Raw genomic sequence first — 18,016 nt, forward strand, 5'->3', positions numbered from 1 at the left:
ACCATAGAATTACGTCGGGACGTAGCTTAGTACTCACTATATGTGGAGGTACCACCATCTGCTGGCCAAGATCAACCTTCATTTCCCAGCCCGCCCCATTTTTCAACTGGCCGGTTTTACACCTGGCCTTCGCGGAACAAGGTTTATCCCCCGACGTACAAAGTTAATTTGCCTTACCCCTTTACTAGCTGCTAATGAATTGACTTCTCTTCTTTTATCCTCTATTGCCGCTGCCACACATTTCAATACCTGGTTATGACGCCACGTATACCGCCCCTGGGTGAGACTTACCTTGCATCCTTATAGGATATGGTGGAGACTGCCCACACACGAGCAAAGTATGCATTTATCATCCTCACCAAACCATTGACTTAAATTCTTGGGAGATGGGAGCACATCATATGTAGCACCTAACATAAATCTGATCTTACCAGCTTCCATGCCCCATAGATCTTTCCATTTAATCCGTCTTTTTTCCACCCCTTCCCAGTTCACCCACTGCCCTTGTTTTGCCTGCGACACTGCCTTAGTACATCTTACAGCCTCCTCCTGGCTATGCATTTCCTCCACTACCATTTTCCTCTTTTCTCCTGCAGAAGCCTTACTCCACAAGGGTTTACTTGCACCCACCCCTAGACCCCCCCGCCCGTGCTGCACATGGCCCATTATATCTCTATGCTTCAATGCTGATTGAGCTTGCTTAACTGCCTGCTCTGGGTTCCACTTCCTCCCTGCATTAACTGTGGGTGCAACTTTCCTCACCACTGGGTCCTTGGACTGAGTAAGAGTCAATTCCAATCTAGCCTTAGAACACTTAAATTCCTCTGTCAGACTAGATATTGGCAACTCTACAATACCCTTCCCATACAAGGCTACACTGCTTAAGCAGCGTGGGACTCCGAGCCATTTTCTGACAAAGGAGTTGATCATTTTTTCCAACCTCTCTACCTTTGACAGAGGAACTTCATAAACTGTCAATGGCCACATTAGCCGAGGCAACAAACCAAACTGCAAACACCACAGCTTGAGCTTACCTGGCAGCCCCGACTTGTCAATTTTTGCAATACCTTGCCTAGTGACCTGTCTCAAGTCTTCAACCTGTGATTTATCACTAAGGCTTGCATCATACCACCTTCCCAGACTCTTCACTGGTTTCTCCAGAACTGTGGGAATCACCTCCTTATTTATAGCAGACTTCTTATCTGTTACCTTCCCTTTAATAATTGAGAGACTCCTAGACTTACTTGGTTTCACCTTCATTCTGGCCCATTGCAGATTACTATTTAACTTACCCAGCAACCTGTTGGTGCATGGAACGGTTGTCGTCAAGGTTGTCATGTCGTCCATGAAAGCCCGAATCGGGGGGAGGCGTGGCCCTCCCTGCAACTTCTCCCCGCCCACTACCCATTTTGAGGCCCTAATAATGACCTCCATTGCCATTGTAAAAGCAAGTGGGGAGATGGTACATCCGGCCATGATTCCTATCTCAAGTTGTTGCCAACCTGTGGTGTAATCAGCTGTAGTAAAACATAACTGAATATCCAGAAAGTATGCTTTTACTAGGCTTTTAATGCTACCTGGGATTCTGAAATAATCAAAGGCCTCCCACAACAGACTATGCGGCACAGACCCAAAAGCATTAGCCAAATCCAAGAACACAACGTGCAGGTCTCTCTTCTCACGCTTTGCTAATTGAATTTGGTGCCAAATCATGCTGGTATGCTCTAAGCACCCGGAGAAGCCAGGAATTCCAGCTTTTTGCACCGTGGTATCAATTAGTTTATTCCTTTCAAGATAATTTGTCAGTCTCCGTGCCACCACACTGAAGAAAACCTTCCCTTCAACATTCAGTAGACTAATTGGCCTAAATTGATTAATCTCCACTGCGTCCTTTTCTTTGGGAATAAATATTCCCCCAGCCCTCCGCCAAGCCTTGGGAATACTCTGCTTTTTCCAAACTATCTTCATTAATTGCCATAAAAATCTTAAAACATCTGGTGCACTCTTATACAACCGGTAGGGCACTCCATTAGGTCCCGGGGCTGAAGAGGCCCTTGCACGTTTTATTACTTCTTGCACCTCTTTCCACCTTGGTGGACTATCGTCGCATTGGCTACTTAATTCACCAATAGGTGGGATATCAGCAGGAAGTACCATCTCCCTGAACCTCTCCCTATCTTTGTGTACTCCCTCTAAATACTCCTCAAGCTTCTGCTTAGGTTCCAAAAGACTACCACTCTTCTGCATTACGAATAAAGACTTAACAAACTTAAATGGGTCTTTATTGAATGCTAGTCGGGCTCGTGATTTCTTCTTCCTATTTTTCCTAATATTTTCAGCTCTTCTTAGCACTACTAACCGCTCCCTCACATCTGCCTGTAGACAGTCAATACCTTCCTTCTCATCATCTGTAGCTTTTCTCCACTGCTTCTTAAGCTGCCTCCTCTCCTTGATAAGTTTATCTATCTCCTGCTGGCGCCTAGATTTAACTACCTCATGTAGCCGTTTTGTCCTTCTCTCAATAGTTCCAAATCTTTCCTTACCATAGCTATAAATATTCACAGCAGTCACTAGCCTACGCTAGCTTCAGCATTACATTAATACACAGGATTAGATGTTAAAATCCCTTCTGGCATTCAGATATTCAATATATTTTTTCTATTTTCTATATTCAGAAATGCCTGCATTCTATTTTTTCTTGTGTGTATACAGTTTTAATTCAATAAAAACATCGGTTATTCAATAAATGTTGAGCTTGGCCCGCGACATACTCCCAGTTCTTAATTTTAGCCCCCTGTGAATTTGAGTTTGACACCCCTGCAGTAGGCTGCCACTTATTTATTGGTGTATGTTTCTCTGACCGTTCTCCAGTCTCAGTGAGGGACACAGTAAACTTCACGCCAGGCTACAATAAACCGACTTTACTCGAGGAACTGCAATCAACACAACATATAGACCATTCCACCCCGTACACAACTCCCCTTCAAAATAAAAGTCTGCTTTCACAATTACTATTTCCAAAATAATAGTCCCCTTTCAACATTTACATTTTTGTATTAAAAGTAACCTAACACAATCCTTTCTACATGTGCATCAAATACATGCTGGCATCTATCATAAGGGGGGAGCTAATTAAACTTAATATTAAACTATATTTATTAGTATATCAAAAATAATTACTCATCATCATCCATCATCCTCAAATCCTCTGAAAGGAAGTTGTGCAGATTGTCACATTGTTCATTTTGACATGTTCCACAGGCAGCAGTGAAGCGTAATCTGTATCTACATTAACAGAAGAGTGTCTTGCAGAAATGCACACAGTTACAGTTGATAACTTTCAAAAGCTGTGAAGCTTACTAGCAGATTCAGTTGGAGGGAGACGTTCTGGAGTCACAAATAATGACACAAGGACAACCTTCCTACTCGGGGTGTTGTGTCGTAATGTTGTAAGAGAGTCTGTGGACTTCCCACCAAAAAGTACAGCCATCACTTGGTATCTTAATTCACCAATCACCTCTGTTGTCTGATGGAAAGGAAAAGGAAAAAATCTCCTCTTCTGGAATTCTGTCTTTTGCTGACACCAAAGATCCTAGAGATTAAAGTTGACATGATATTTCAACTTTATTCTCAAAATGTTGTGTTTAATGTTAACATGTCAACTTTAAACGACATGTTGGGTTTGGCTTCTCATCATGGCAAAAATATTTGTTTTCTTCATGTGTGGCCCTAATAGTCTGTTGTATGTATGTGACTGAACTGACAGAAAGTTGTGGGAAAAAAGTAGAATGAAATGATGTCTATCGTTCTCTATGCTTTAAGTCAGTGGTCCCCAAACTTTTTCTTCGGAGGGCCAGCTCACTATGCCTGGCTCTAAGAGAGGGCCAGAGACTCGGAGTATATCAGTAACCATAAATAGCTTAGCGCTGTGAACAAAGGCAGTCTAACTTAGTTTAATATTTCATTACATTTAATCTTTAGGCTATTGCAATTTAATACCATTGTTATCTGTGTTTATATTGCCATCATGCCATATCAGTGTAAAATGTAGCTCAAATGAAATAATAATAATAGCATTCTCAAAACTATAAGCAGGGAGTCCCAAAAGTATATTTTGAACTCTGAACTTTGCATAGGCTACACAGCTGTTGTGAACAAGCAATATCCTACAAATAATTTAAAGTTCTCAAACTATGAGTTTTATGAAGTGGTGGCAGAAACATCTGAAATTACCACCATTCTAACTTTCACTCACCTGATGAGAACTTTGTGAACTCTGTATGAACATTTGAACGAGTGAGTAAAAAATATAAATAATTATACCAGAAAGTTCCAGAATTATGACTTGAATAGAAGTTAGTTAGTTATTAACAATTAATTGATACATTTTTAGAATACTTTGAGCACTGATGCAGTCAGCAGAGGCCTCTTACATTGTTTGCAGGTAGGCCTACATTTCATTCCGTTTTCGATGGCAAACGCGAAACAGCGCCAAAACAACCACCAGTGGACAAAAAGAGTATTACATGTTTACTGTTAAGACCCGCCATAGAGAATGAATGGGGGAAATTACGGAGCTTATAGTTTGACGATGTCGTGGTACTCCCGTGCGGGCCGGATCCTATATACCACGGACATGTTTTGGGGGGCCACCTAAAATGAGGTGGCGGGCCGTATCCGGCCCGCGGGCCGTAGTTTGGGGACCACTGCTTTAAGTAGACTGAATTGGCAGCATGGTTGGAAAGTTGTGGAAAAGGAGGGACTAATTACAATTCAATAGATTCAATTTAATTCATGACCTCTTGTTACACCACAACCATCTTTTTAGGGTGGCATGATTTAATTAAGGATTGTGTGACATAATGAATCAGTGACCTGTAAATCTGATTAAACACGAAAAACACTTTCCTAGGCTGAATGATGCGTCAGATATAGCCAAAATTAGCTCTGGTGGCCATCTTGGACGCCATCTGGAAAATTACATTACATTACATTACATTACATTTGGCTGACGCATTTTTAGCCAAAGCGACTAACAACATGGTAAACAGTTTAAGTTTTAGAGCAATTCTTAACAATTTTAGGACAATTTAAAAAACATTAGAGTACAGTAAGAATAAGTGCATCAGTGAGTGCTGTTTTTAACAGTTACGTGTCAGTTTAAGACGGCTGGTGAGTGCTAGGATCAGGATGTTCTCTAAAGAGCTGGGTCTTCAGGAGTTTTTTGAAAATGGAGAGGGATGTCCCTGCCCTTGTAGGAACTGGCAGTGTGTTCCACCAACGAGGAACAACAGATGAGAAAAATTTTGGATTGGCTTGAGCGTACCGGTGGTAGAGCTAGACGTCGTTCGTCTGAGGAGCGCAGCGGTCTGGAGGTAGCGTATGTCTGTATGAGGGCATTCAAGTAGGTGGGAGCAGAACCGGAGACTACTTTGTAGGCAAGCGTTAGAGCCTTGAATTTGATGCGGGCCGCCATAGGTAGCCAGTGTAGCTGGATGAGCAGCGGGGTAACATGTGCCCTTTTGGGTTGGTTGTAGACCAGGCGCGCTGCCGCGTTCTGGATCATCTGAAGTGGTTTCACTGCGCAGGCTGGGAGACCTGTCAGGAGGGCGTTGCAGTAGTCGAATCGTGAGATGACTATTGCCTGAACCAGAAGTTGGGTAGCATCTTGAGTCAAGTAAGTCCTGATTTTCCGTATGTTGTAGAGTGCGAAATGGCATGACCGGGCAACTGAGGCAACATGATCTGAGAAGTTTAGTTGGTTGTCGAGAACAACTCCTAGATTTCTTGCAGTCCTGGTAGGTGAAACAGACAGGGAGTCAAATTTGATGTTGATGACGTGGTGTATGGTAGGTTTAGCTGGGAGGACCAGCAGTTCAGTCTTTGAGAGGTTCAGCTGGTGGTGGTGTGCCTTCATCCATGTAGCTATGTCTGAGAGGCAATCCGAGATCCGTGCTGAAACCGAGGGGTCATCAGGTGGAAAGGACAGATAGAGCTGTGTGTCGTCTGCATAGCAGTGGTATGAGAAGCCATGCGAACGGATAATCTGTCCCAAGGAGGTGGTGTAGATAGCAAAGAGAAGGGGGCCCAGCACTGAGCCCTGGGGGACCCCTTGTGGTGAGATGGTGAGGTGCAGATAGCTGACCAAGCCATGATACATTATACGAGCGTCCTGTGAGGTAGGATTCAAACCAGGAGAGAGCAGAACCGGAGATTCCCATGTTAGCAAGTATAGAGAGAAGGATGGGGTGATTAACCGTATCAAAGGCAGCCGTTAAGTCAAGCAGAATGAGTACTGATGACCAAGCGGTCGCCCTGGCTTCTTTTAAGCCTTATAAGTCTTTGAAAATGATGAACTGATACTTTACTGTGACATATATGATTCAGTGACCGCTAAATCTGATTTAACATGGAAAACACTTTCCTAGGCTGAATAATGCTTCAGATATAGCCAAAATTAGCTTTTGGTGGCCATCTTGGACGCCATCTTGAAAATGACCCCTTTAATGGGGTCAGATTTTACTAGATTTTTAATATGTTATTAAGTACATCTAAAGGTATCATAATCAGTTGAAAAACATTTTGTATCAATGAATTTCCCAATATTTTGCCAGATTAGGCTAATAGTGGTTTACTGAGGTTTAATATCAATTATTCCACTGCTTGGTTGAATTTCCCATTGTCCTACGTAATTTAGAACGACCATTAACCGTATGTTATTTGCACACCTATGAAGTAGATCCATTTTGTTGGCCGTATCACACTTGTATATTAATTCGCAACTCATTGTGAAGTTTAAATGAACTGTCACGTTGCATCTGAGCTGTAAAATGCAGACGTTCAGAACATAGTAACATTGTAGCATATGACGGAGATGGCTTTTAGCTAGATGGATGACAGCAGGCTAGGTAAAATAGCGTTGTTTCAAAGCTAGAGTTCATCAGAATCTTGGGATACGCCCGCTTGACAACGGGAGAGATAGAACTAACGACTGGCCTTTGGCCGTAGCAACCATCCATTTAGAACTAGTAACGGCAGTTTGTCCTGCAAGTTGAGAAATTAGTTGATATGTGTCGGTAGAAATTAGTTCTACAAACAAGACAGTTTTAGCGATTAAAACGTTTCAACTGTAACAGGAAATGAACACAACGCAAGTGGCAACAGTGGAATAAGCGGGATAATGGACTCCATGGTGGTCTGTTCACAGAAATGAATGCACTACGAGGTTTAAACGGCCCTCCACTTCGCGTCGGGGCCGTTTTACAACCTCGACTGTGCATTAACTTCTGTGAACAGACCACCGTGTCGTCCATTATCCCTTACCTTCCCTGATCTTTAGTTTGGTTGTACTAAATGTTGTACTCAACATTGCTTCAATATTCATTTTAGTGGAAATACCATTGAAATCCCATTGTTCTGTAGTTAGAATTTCAATGTTGCTTCAATATTAATGAAGGGTGCAAAAGTGATGCAGTATCAATGTTGCAGTGCAACGTTGATTCAAGGATTTTAACGTTGACAAAGTAGCCTAATGTTGATTTAACATAGATTCAATGACTAATTGTTGTCTGGGTGCATAATGGGCAGTCATCAACACCAACTGAAAGCCCCGTTTTGCAGGTAGCCTATTGCATTGCATAAAATTAGGCTTTCTCTGAACTACATTTTCCAAAGGCCAGCTTTCGTGCTTGTGCCACAACTTCAGAACTGCTTGACATAGGCTACATGCTTCAAATTTGGTTTGAACATTTGTATGGACTCAATGATGAAGTCAAATGTCAATGTCAAACCCACCTTGAGTGTGATTGAGTGTGGGCAGCTTACCCAGAAGTCACCGACACCCTCATTCTGACCACCAAGACCCAACCAGCCATACACTGGAATCAGTGCACATGCAGGTTCTCAAATGCTGGACTGTACTCATGTATAGTAAGAACTGCGGTGTCGAGTCAGTCAATGAAACCCGGAAGCTTCTTTTCACTCATGGCCTCAAGTCCCTGGATTCAATCCCCCCGACCCATCATGCCTTATTCCAGCATGGAAAGCGTGCCCTGCACACTGCAGCTTTTGTCTGGAAGCAGTCCCTCTCCAAAACTCCAGAGATTCCAGACCCCAGTGAGCAGGGTTGGGAATGGAATGACAGAACCAAAGTCTGGGTGCCATATTGGACAGATCTGGAAGATGCCAGCAAGTGATGCTCACTCCTCCTCAACTGTGGCTGTGTGGTTGCCTGTATGGGCAACTGTAAGTGCCACCGAGCTGGACTTTGCTGTACTACATTGTGCAAGTGTGAGGGAGGCTGTACTAATAATGATGAAGAGTGAAACCAAAAATCTTTTAATAAATACATGATGTTTAAGCAAAGTCCTTTTAGGCAAGTCCCTCCACTCGGCGGCCATATTGCAACGCCTTTTCGGCACTTATCGGGCATCCATTTCGGCAGAAATGCGTGTGTGCAAGGCTTCACAACACCAATCTTGCTCCAGCGGTGAGATCACAACAAATGATTGGCACGATGTCTTCACAACACACCACATTATTGGCTCAATGTATTCACAACACAGGACATGATTGGTTCAATGCATTCACGTCAACATTTTGCCGCGGAAGGGGTGTGATTTGCGTAGACAACTGCCATATTGACGTTACAAACTAAGCTAATGCATTTCTATGGAGGATTTTTGAGTGCTGTGTCTCCTCATTAGAAAGTCTATGGTTTAAGTATGAATTGTTTTTTGTGTTATTTGACTAAAATATAATATTGATCCTTAACATGGTGAAAAGCCTATACTGTAACTTTTCACTGTGGCATAATTCTGAATTTGTGTTTATTTAAGGCCTCAACAATGGTCCTTTTGGTCATGTGATTTTTGACACTATAGTGATAATGACCTGTCCAATCAACGCAAAGCATACCTTGGAGGTAAAATATGGGTCTAGGGACCTGAGTAATATTTCAATGTGACTTTTTCAGATATTTTCAGAGATACTGACAGTTTAGGGACCGTTCGTTATTTATAAACGGGGTCACCGGAGGAAAATAGGGGAGGGTCATGTCTTTTTATTCTTTGTTGAGGGGAGGGTCACCTAACTTTTTTTTGTCTAGGAGGGGGGGTCACCCATCTTTTGTATTAATTTAAACAGCAAAAAATCAAAGTGGCTTGTTTGATTGTTGATTTCTGTCGCCATATAACGCTCTACTTCATTATAGCTCTGTCAACATTGAACAATGAATATACGGGTTTCTCACGCAAAATACGGAAAATGTCAACATCCGTCCCCATTAACGTTGGAAGGGTTATAACAAAGTTAACAAAGTATCCCACTTTATTCACGCCTAACAGCCATTGGTCAACTTTATATCCAGCCCTAAAAAAAGCTAACTTTGGTTTACTTGTAGTTTACCGTGTAGCCTAGCCTAACTTTAAACAGTGTGCATGCTTATAAAGCATACTTGTGCTTCATTCATCCACACATCCAGCTCCTAACGTTTTGACAAGCATTTTCTACCATTTGACCTTGTTCCTGCCCATCTCTAGCTTTGCTGTCTCCATCCTTTCTGTTTTTGTTGTTTGCAAAAAAATATATAGTAGCCTAGGCCCTATTTATTGGTAACCAGCAACAAGTGCAATTTGTTAATCGCTGTCATTCTCTCTCCTGCCAACAAAAATGTGATACGTTCCAAGTAGCAGTGCGTAATTCTGCTTCATAAAGCAGAATACAGAATACAGAATACAAATACATTGGTCATATAAATAGCCAGTTCATGGTCTACAGTGTAGGCTAGAGTTGGTAAGTTATGGTAGGCCAACTTGGAGTGAATATACAGTGGGATTTCTTTGGCTCTTATTGGCAGGTGCGCATGTAGACATAGCCTAGCCTACGGCCGAACACTGCAAGCGCCAATGAATCGTGCTCACGACAACCACGTTGTTAACTTAAATAGGCCTACTGTAGGTTAACATCACTCTGAGTTCGCATTCAAGCAAGCAAAACAATGATTTGAATACATCCGTTTCTCTGGAAGGGCAAGGGGTAACAACAGGACAACACAGAGACAGGCCAGAATGCAGGACTAAATGTTATGAGAGTATTAGGGCAATTCCATGGAAAATTAAGTTTTTTGTAACATCCATTAACATTTGTAACATAACGCCAATAAAATGTGATTGTATGGTATGATGTGAATGATTACATGAAATTTGAGCATTTGCTATTTTTGGCTGAAGAATGTACATGAGAAAAAATGCACAAAAAATTTATGTTATCATTCACATCATACAAATGGCAAGGCATTTCACTGGCGTTATGGATGTGACAAAAAGTCCATTTTCCGTGGAATTGCCCATTACAGTAATATGGGATATTCTACGGGAAAATATTAAAACGGCAAGACAGCGGGGAAAAGTTAAAGTGATATGCCTAAACCCAGAAAAAGTTGGCATGTTAGGTATTTTTCGGTCCCTGTGATTATTTGTGAAATTGTGCAAACGGCCTTTTCAAGTCATTTGAGAAGGAAGGAGTGTAGCAAGCTCCCAAATTGACGCTCGTCTGAGAAATTGAGTTGGATAATGTTCAGCTTCGGCAGCTTTACAATGACTGAGGAAGCCTAGAGACGAGTCCATAGCAACAAGTTCATGTGTTGAATTTGTTATTACCCAGTGTGCTTTGTTGAATGGTCTCAATGTTTTATTGTTTTATTTCATGTGAATACTTACTAGAGGAGTAACTTATTTCAAGTAGGCTAATGCAGTTGCAGGAAGTGTGCATTTAGTTTCCATGCTTATTGTGTTTCCACAACAATGTTAGTGAGTAAATCTACTGAAATGGCCACCATCTTGGTGAAGTGTGATGTGTAAGATCAGAAAGCCGAGGGTGAGTTTAGAACGATTGCTTAAGTCGATGTGTTCAACTTTTCATAGCGCTCTATGACGTGGGCAGAAAGTATTGACAATTGGCCGGAGAGGGTCATGTCTTTTTTGAAAAGACTGCTGGAGGGTCGTTGAAAATTTTCTTGCAGGCAGGGGAGGGTCATGCAACTTTTGATTGAAGCATTCAAAATCCCTCCGGTGACCCCGTTTATAAATAACGAACGGTCCCTTATGAGCTAAATATGACTATGATACTAGATTTAAATGGACTTAAAATAAGAAGAACAGATCAAAATTGGATTCCTTGTATCAAACAAAGTAGAGAAAATACATTATACAACAATTTAAGACTAAAGGAAGCTGAGATATAACCTTTTCTCTTTTCGGCGGGGGCCATTTTGGATTTTATGGATAACTGCCACTAGGGGGGCCACCTCAACTTGAACACCCTGCCAAAAATCAAAAACTTGTCCAGAAGTGCCCAATCTTCATGATTTTTCACATATTCCTTCCCAGCTAGTAAGGGGTATGCTATGTTTTCTGCAACTGAATCTGATGCAATGCAAAAGATCATGAATGAGCAAAACTTGTGTTTATTCAAACTCAAAATGGTGTCCCCATTTTATCAGGACAAAATAATTGCATCTCATAACAGCTGGATATCTCATTTACAGTGCTGGGTATGTGGCAAAAGAAATGAATGAAATTGTGTATATGGGATATGTGTATTTTAGAAAACAGTGTTCACATGGAGCACCCTAAGGTGCTGAGGTCATGTGACAGGCCTTCAATGGCTACAAACGTGTCTACGTGTTCTGGAGTCTGGGCCTCTTCTCGAGTTGGCCAGTATTCCAACCAGGTGGCGTGGCCTAGCAGGTACTTAAAACTGTAGAAACACACACACACAAACACACACACACACACACACACACCACACACACACACACACATACACACACAGGGGGAGAGAGAGAAACACAGGTATGAGCATCCAACCTGCTTGACACTATCTTTAGTGCCCTCTGCTGGTCTAGAGAAACGACTCACTCACTCACCTACTGCTGACCTGCACTCACTCACTCACTCGTCTACTGCCGACCTCACTCACTCACTCACTCTCTCACTTACCTACTTACTCACTCACTCACTTACTCACTCACTCACCTACTCACTCACCTATTTACTCACTCACTCACTCACTCACTCACTCAACTGCTCACTCACTCACTCACTCACTCACTCACTCACTCACCTACTCACTCACTCACTCACTCACTCACCTACTCACTCAACTGCTCACTCACTCACTCACTCACTCACTCACTCACTCACCTACTCACTCACTCACTCACTCACCCACTCACTCACTCACTCACTCAACTGCTCACTCACTCACTCACTCACTCACTCACTCACCTACTCACTCACTCACTCACTCACTCACTCACCTACTCACTCACTCACTCACTCACTCACTCACCTACTCACTCACTCACTCACTCACTCACTCACTCACCTACTCACTCACTCACTCACTCACTCACTCAACTGCTCACTCACTCACCTACTCACTCACTCACTCACTCACTCACTCAATCACTCACCTACTGCGGACCTGCACTCACTCACTCACTCACTCACCTACTCCCGACCTGCACCACGTCATCCCTGTGGCCCATGATCAGGTAGCTCTTCCCCTGCTGCAGTGCCACCTTGGACCTGCAGTTAGGATGGGCAATGAACTCACGCGTGTGACCCTCCACACCAAAGTCAGTACCTGGGGAGGGGACAGAGAGAGAGAGAGAGAGAGGATACATGGTTAGAACTCCTTTACTCAACCATTATCACACATTCTCACAGGGAGGGGACACTGAGAGGGAGAGAGGGAGGGAGGGAGGGAGGGAGGGGTAGAGAGAGAGAGAGGGAGGGAGGGAGGGAGGGGTAGAGAGAGGGAGGGGTAGAGAGAGAGGGGTGGGGGGGTAGTCAACATTGTAAGTGTGTTGCAGTCAGTCAGAAGTTATTAGCATCAAGAGGCTAATGTAACACAATATCTATGAGCACTACACAATATCTATGACCATAAGTAACCAGTCGAGGTAGAATGATATTTCTGTGACTCCTATCTGTGTCATCACCATGCCATATTGTGTACAACATATCAGCTCAATACCACCGTAATCACAACAAAACATAGTTCACAGATATAGACATAATACTGTACTCTCGTTAAAGAATAAAAAGGTGCTACTGTATATGCAATACATTTATTGTAATAAATCATAAAATGACCAGAATATGCCATTAGAGATTAAAAAACATGTTATTTTCAAATACTGGTTTTACTGACAACAATGATACAGCCAGGATATTCACAGTTTAAACGTCATTTGCAGCCTGCAAATACTGTTTATGTTTTGAGTTTGTGTTTTGGCCTGCATCACACAGCTAGTAATATTTCAACCTTTTGGATTGCCAGATTAGCCAATTTAAAACTCTCACATGTTTTGATTTAGACTGCAATGCCTATTTTAAATAGTGAAAAAAAAAACTAATTCTTACATAAAGCACCTTTAATTATTGTTAGTTCATCATACCTTCCTTGACGACCTGGTTGACCTTCATGTGGTAGACATCTGTGTGGTGGGTCAGGTCCATCTTCTCCACACTGACTTTGTACACTGAAAAGGAGAAAAGTATCAGCCATTATTGCCCATTTGAAGTCAATCAATTGTATGTCATGTAAAGCATTCTTCATATTTAAGACACACACAGCCTCTCTTGCTGAACCCCCCCCCCCCCCCCCCCCCCCCCCCCTCTCTCACATAGCCTACACACACACACACACACACACACACACACATAAAACAAAATACACTCTGCTTCAAAAACAAGAACAACACAGGTAAGTCAGTCAACCATAAGGGGAGATTGTAAAACTCAAAAACATGTTGGAGGACACAAGGCTATAAATCAGTGGAATAGTCTCCATACAGAGCTGATGTCATGCACAAATGTACTTCTCAAGCGTTGATTGTTAACAAAGCAAACTTTCTTAGATTTATGAATTGCTGTGTGTGTGTGTGTGTGTGTGTGTGTGTGTCTGTTGTCTGTCTGTCTATCTGTCTGTCTGTCTGTCTGTCTGTCTGTGTGTGTGTACGTGTGTGTGTGTGTGTGTGTGTGGGGGGGGGGGGGGTTGAGTCCTAACGTTTGTAAGATTTTATGACCTGGTGTAATTGGTACTCCATTTCCTCATCTGTCTTTGTCAATATTTTACTGTTCCACCCACCTCCCCAAGGACTACGGGCGGAAATTAGCAATATTTGCTAGAACAAAGTCTATTGTGCACTGTCCCTGCTGAAATAAATAAATGACAATTGCATTAAGTCACATTAATTCTGCATTACAAACACACAGCACCACTTTTTATGTCAGACAAACGCACACGGTGACCCAGACACACACTGACAAGGGATAAGAGATACGGGATGAAGGTGTGCGTACCGTAGTCCATGCCGGGTCCACACGCCAACTGTGAACGATCCGTGTCCTTGACTGACCCAGACTTCTTCTCACAGCAACCCTCTGGAACACACATGCAACACATTAGCGCCACCTGCTGTATGAAATACTATATTACCACAACCAGGCCTCTACACTCATCAGGCCTCTGGAACACACATACAACACATTAGCGCCACCTGCTGTATGAAATACTATATTACCACAACCAGGCCTCTACACTCATCAGGCCTCTACAGTACACTCATCAGGCCTCTGGAACACACATACAACACATTAGCGCCACCTGCTGTATGAAATACTATATTACCACAACCAGGCCTCTATATACATCAGGCCTCTACAGTACACTCATCAGGCCTCTGGAACATAATTATGTTACATTGTGTCTAAACGGCATGCAATGCTGGCGAGCATCAGAAACTAAATCCGTTTCATTACTTTACTTTGAAATAGAATGTCCTAAATGGATGTGAACAAAGCACTGCAGCGTGAACGTTTTGCAGGATGCCCTGGTCCTAATGTCTCTCTGTAGCTTGCATTCTTCAGTTTAGTGCTGCCACTAACGACTAATCTTTCGACTAATTTTTCGATTAGTCGACTAATCTAAACGAGTAATTATTTTAAAAATCAAGTGTTTGTTATTTTGTTGTGTCCGTTTTATTTTGAACTCAACTAAAGGGAAAACGTAAAATATATATCACCCTACTTTTATTAGAAGCTGTATTACTGTAAGTAAACTGTTCAAAAACTGTATTAAAAAAAACACCCATTTAAAATGCTACCTTCAGATCTAATGTCAGACCTTTGATAGACTTTATTTGTATGTCAGTGTTGCCATGGACATAGACAACTTCTTTGACCTGAGGCCCGGTCATGGCATACTTTGGGGTCATAGGGCCCACCTACATGAACCCACCCCCCATCAAATTATCATTATATCACATCACAATTATTATTGTTATGCTATATTATACATGCACTTCAACAGCCAGTGTTTAAAGTGCTAACATTGTTCACAAAAAGTTTGTGAAAACATGCACATCAGAGGACTGCTTTACTAATGTAAAATATAATTCCAATAGTTCCATTGCATGCATGGTTGCATGATAAATACTTATCACTGGTAGGCAAATGGAAAGAATATTGACATATTTAATTATGCCACAAGCTTTTGGCCACGTTATTCAAATTTGACTATACAATACTCTTGATAGTGTATTATAGTATGTGCTCTGTTTTTATGGAAGTTGCATGAATCCACATTGTTCTATTAAATGTAGTTTCATAATAGCCTTCCAATAGGTTGAATTGGAGCTTTGCTACCAACGTTATCAAGTGGTTTCAGTTTCTCTCGCGCATTGAATGAACGCTCACCACCATTTAATTGTATGCCTCTATGTTTGATGACACCAAATTAGCAAGTATTTTCTACTGATTGCAGAAACGTTTGTTTTCTTTTTCTGTCGGTCCGCGGTTCCTTGATCAATTGCGCAGCATAATTTCACTCCGGATAATTTGGCTCCGGACCAGCAGTGTCCACGTTACGGCCGGTGCTGGTCCGCGCGGCCCATAGTTTGAGAAACGCTGGACTTTGAAAGGCGACAGGAGTTGAGGACTTTGCAAATGAGCCTAACATCAGCATGTTCAAAGCAAGTAGGCTAAAGGCACTTTGTGTGTCTTACCACATAGGTTACCTCACTTTATCAGTTGGCTTGAACTCTAAAAAAATATGCCTCGTGACTTATTGATCATGGGAAATGACGCGCACCTTGATTGTTGATATCACGGGCGGCGACGTTTTTTGGTATGAATGAATTACAGTAATGACACGCCGTTGCGTTGTCAACGTGAGACACTCTTCACTTCATTTATTTAAATTTCCACAATACTATATTAGTCAGAGTCTGGACTAGCGTAACCTACTAGCTTAGCTCCCCCACTCAGCTCTGCCTAATAATGAATTGCGCTGAAAGCAGGCAGGCACGCAGCTTTGCTGCTGGCATTAACAGTTTGCGTGCATAGCGGGGTTTAAAACATGACTGCCAAAGTCTTAGTAGCCTGTCGACTAATCGCGGCAGCACTACTTCAGTTGTACTGGAATACAATCATGACGCAATAGAATGGCATATTTAACTGATCAGAGACGGTTGATAAAGAGTCTAAAGTGTTCTAAACGGATCTTTGAACCGATTCAGTTGTACAGGAATAGAATCACGACGCAATAGAATGGCATATTTAACCGATTCAGTGGGGATACTGAACAAAAAGAGGTGGCATGCTATGAAAAGCAAACTAAACAAACAAAACTAAACAAACTCAACAAACAAAAACACACGCCTGCAAGGAAACATATCTTGAAATAGTACACAGTTAACTAGTGTTGCCAAAACACATAAAACTGCATAATAATGATTTAACTGTTTAAAAAAACAGTTTAAACTTCCTAATGATGATTTAACAATTTAAAGAATGGTAAAAACTGCCTAAAGATTATTTAACCATTTGAAAAACATGCTTTTGTTACCCTCGGCACACTGGCAGAGGTCCTTTTGGCAGAGTCTGTTCAGCTCTCCAGCGTTCTTCACAGGGTGGTAGAACTTCACACAGCGGTTCTCTACAAAGGGGACAAGAATAGGGATGCATGAGGGCTTTGGATGTGTGTGTGTGTGTGTGTGTGTGTGTGTGTGTGTGTGTGTGTGTGTGTGTGGGTTCCCTCACCCATATCGAGGTACTCATACACAGTAACAGCAGCCGGCTGCAGAAGCCCCACCTCCATCACCTTGTGGATTCTGAAGGCTACTGAACCTGTGGTAGTACGAGACACCTGAGCGAGAGAGAGAAAGAGAGAGAGAGAGAGAGAAAGAGAAAGAGTGGAGAAACACACTGAGCAAATAGGCAGACAGACAGAAAGGCAGACCGACGGACAAATAGATAGATCGATATAGATAGATAGACAGATAGATAGATAGATAGATAGATAGACAGATAGATAGATAGATAGATAGATAGATAGATATACAGATAGATAGATAGATAGATAGATAGATAGATAGATATGACACACCTGATCCAGGTAAAGGATGAGGGAGCCCTTCTCGGACAGCATCTTGTCCATCTCAAATCTCTGGATGAACCTGTCGGCACCTGTGGACAGCTGTGGATGGACAGAATACAGAATACTTTTTTCTCTCACTCTGTCTTCCTCTGGCCCTCTCTCACTTCCTCCCCTCCCTCACACACTCACTAAAATCATGCAAACTTCAGTCACACACACACACATTCACGCACACACACACACACACACACACACACACAAACACACACACACACACACACACACACACACACACACACACAAACACAAACACAAACACACACACACACACACACGCACACACACATACACACACATTCAACCCATCTCTCTCTGTGTTGCTACATCAGGTCACTTACCTTAGTGAGGTCGGTTTCATCCACGACAAATCCAGTCAGTATACCAATGTCCAGGATGGACATGGTGGAGTCACGCTCCTTTGACAAGTACCTGAAGATGGATCGATACAAATGATTTCTCTATATAAATGATTAACTCTGTGTAAAGCGATCTTAGGTTTGAGAAAGGT

General features: G+C 42.3%; 1 protein-coding gene across 2 annotated transcripts in view; it reads right to left on the reverse strand.

Annotated features, from left to right (window-relative positions):
- Positions 1-11,446: 11,446 nt before the first annotated feature.
- LOC143124521 (complement C3-like) overlaps positions 11,447-18,016 on the reverse strand; it is a 34,834-nt gene continuing 28,264 nt past the window's right edge. For both annotated transcript variants that reach the window (XM_076286125.1, XM_076286134.1), the window contains 8 exons: positions 17,847-17,937; positions 17,458-17,547; positions 17,112-17,217; positions 16,918-17,007; positions 14,373-14,453; positions 13,466-13,549; positions 12,513-12,648; positions 11,447-11,757 (listed from right to left, as the gene is read on the reverse strand). In XM_076286125.1, coding sequence (XP_076142240.1) covers positions 11,616-11,757; positions 12,513-12,648; positions 13,466-13,549; positions 14,373-14,453; positions 16,918-17,007; positions 17,112-17,217; positions 17,458-17,547; positions 17,847-17,937 — 820 coding nt within the window. In that variant the 3' untranslated portion in view covers positions 11,447-11,615. The remainder of the gene's footprint in view (positions 11,758-12,512; positions 12,649-13,465; positions 13,550-14,372; positions 14,454-16,917; positions 17,008-17,111; positions 17,218-17,457; positions 17,548-17,846; positions 17,938-18,016) is intronic.

This window comes from Alosa pseudoharengus, unplaced genomic scaffold (genome assembly GCF_046254945.1).
Source record: "Alosa pseudoharengus isolate Yale_2024_CS ecotype anadromous, Long Island Sound unplaced genomic scaffold, YU_APseudo_1.1 YU_APseudo_1.1_scf_1, whole genome shotgun sequence".
Classification (NCBI taxonomy): domain Eukaryota; kingdom Metazoa; phylum Chordata; class Actinopteri; order Clupeiformes; family Clupeidae; genus Alosa; species Alosa pseudoharengus.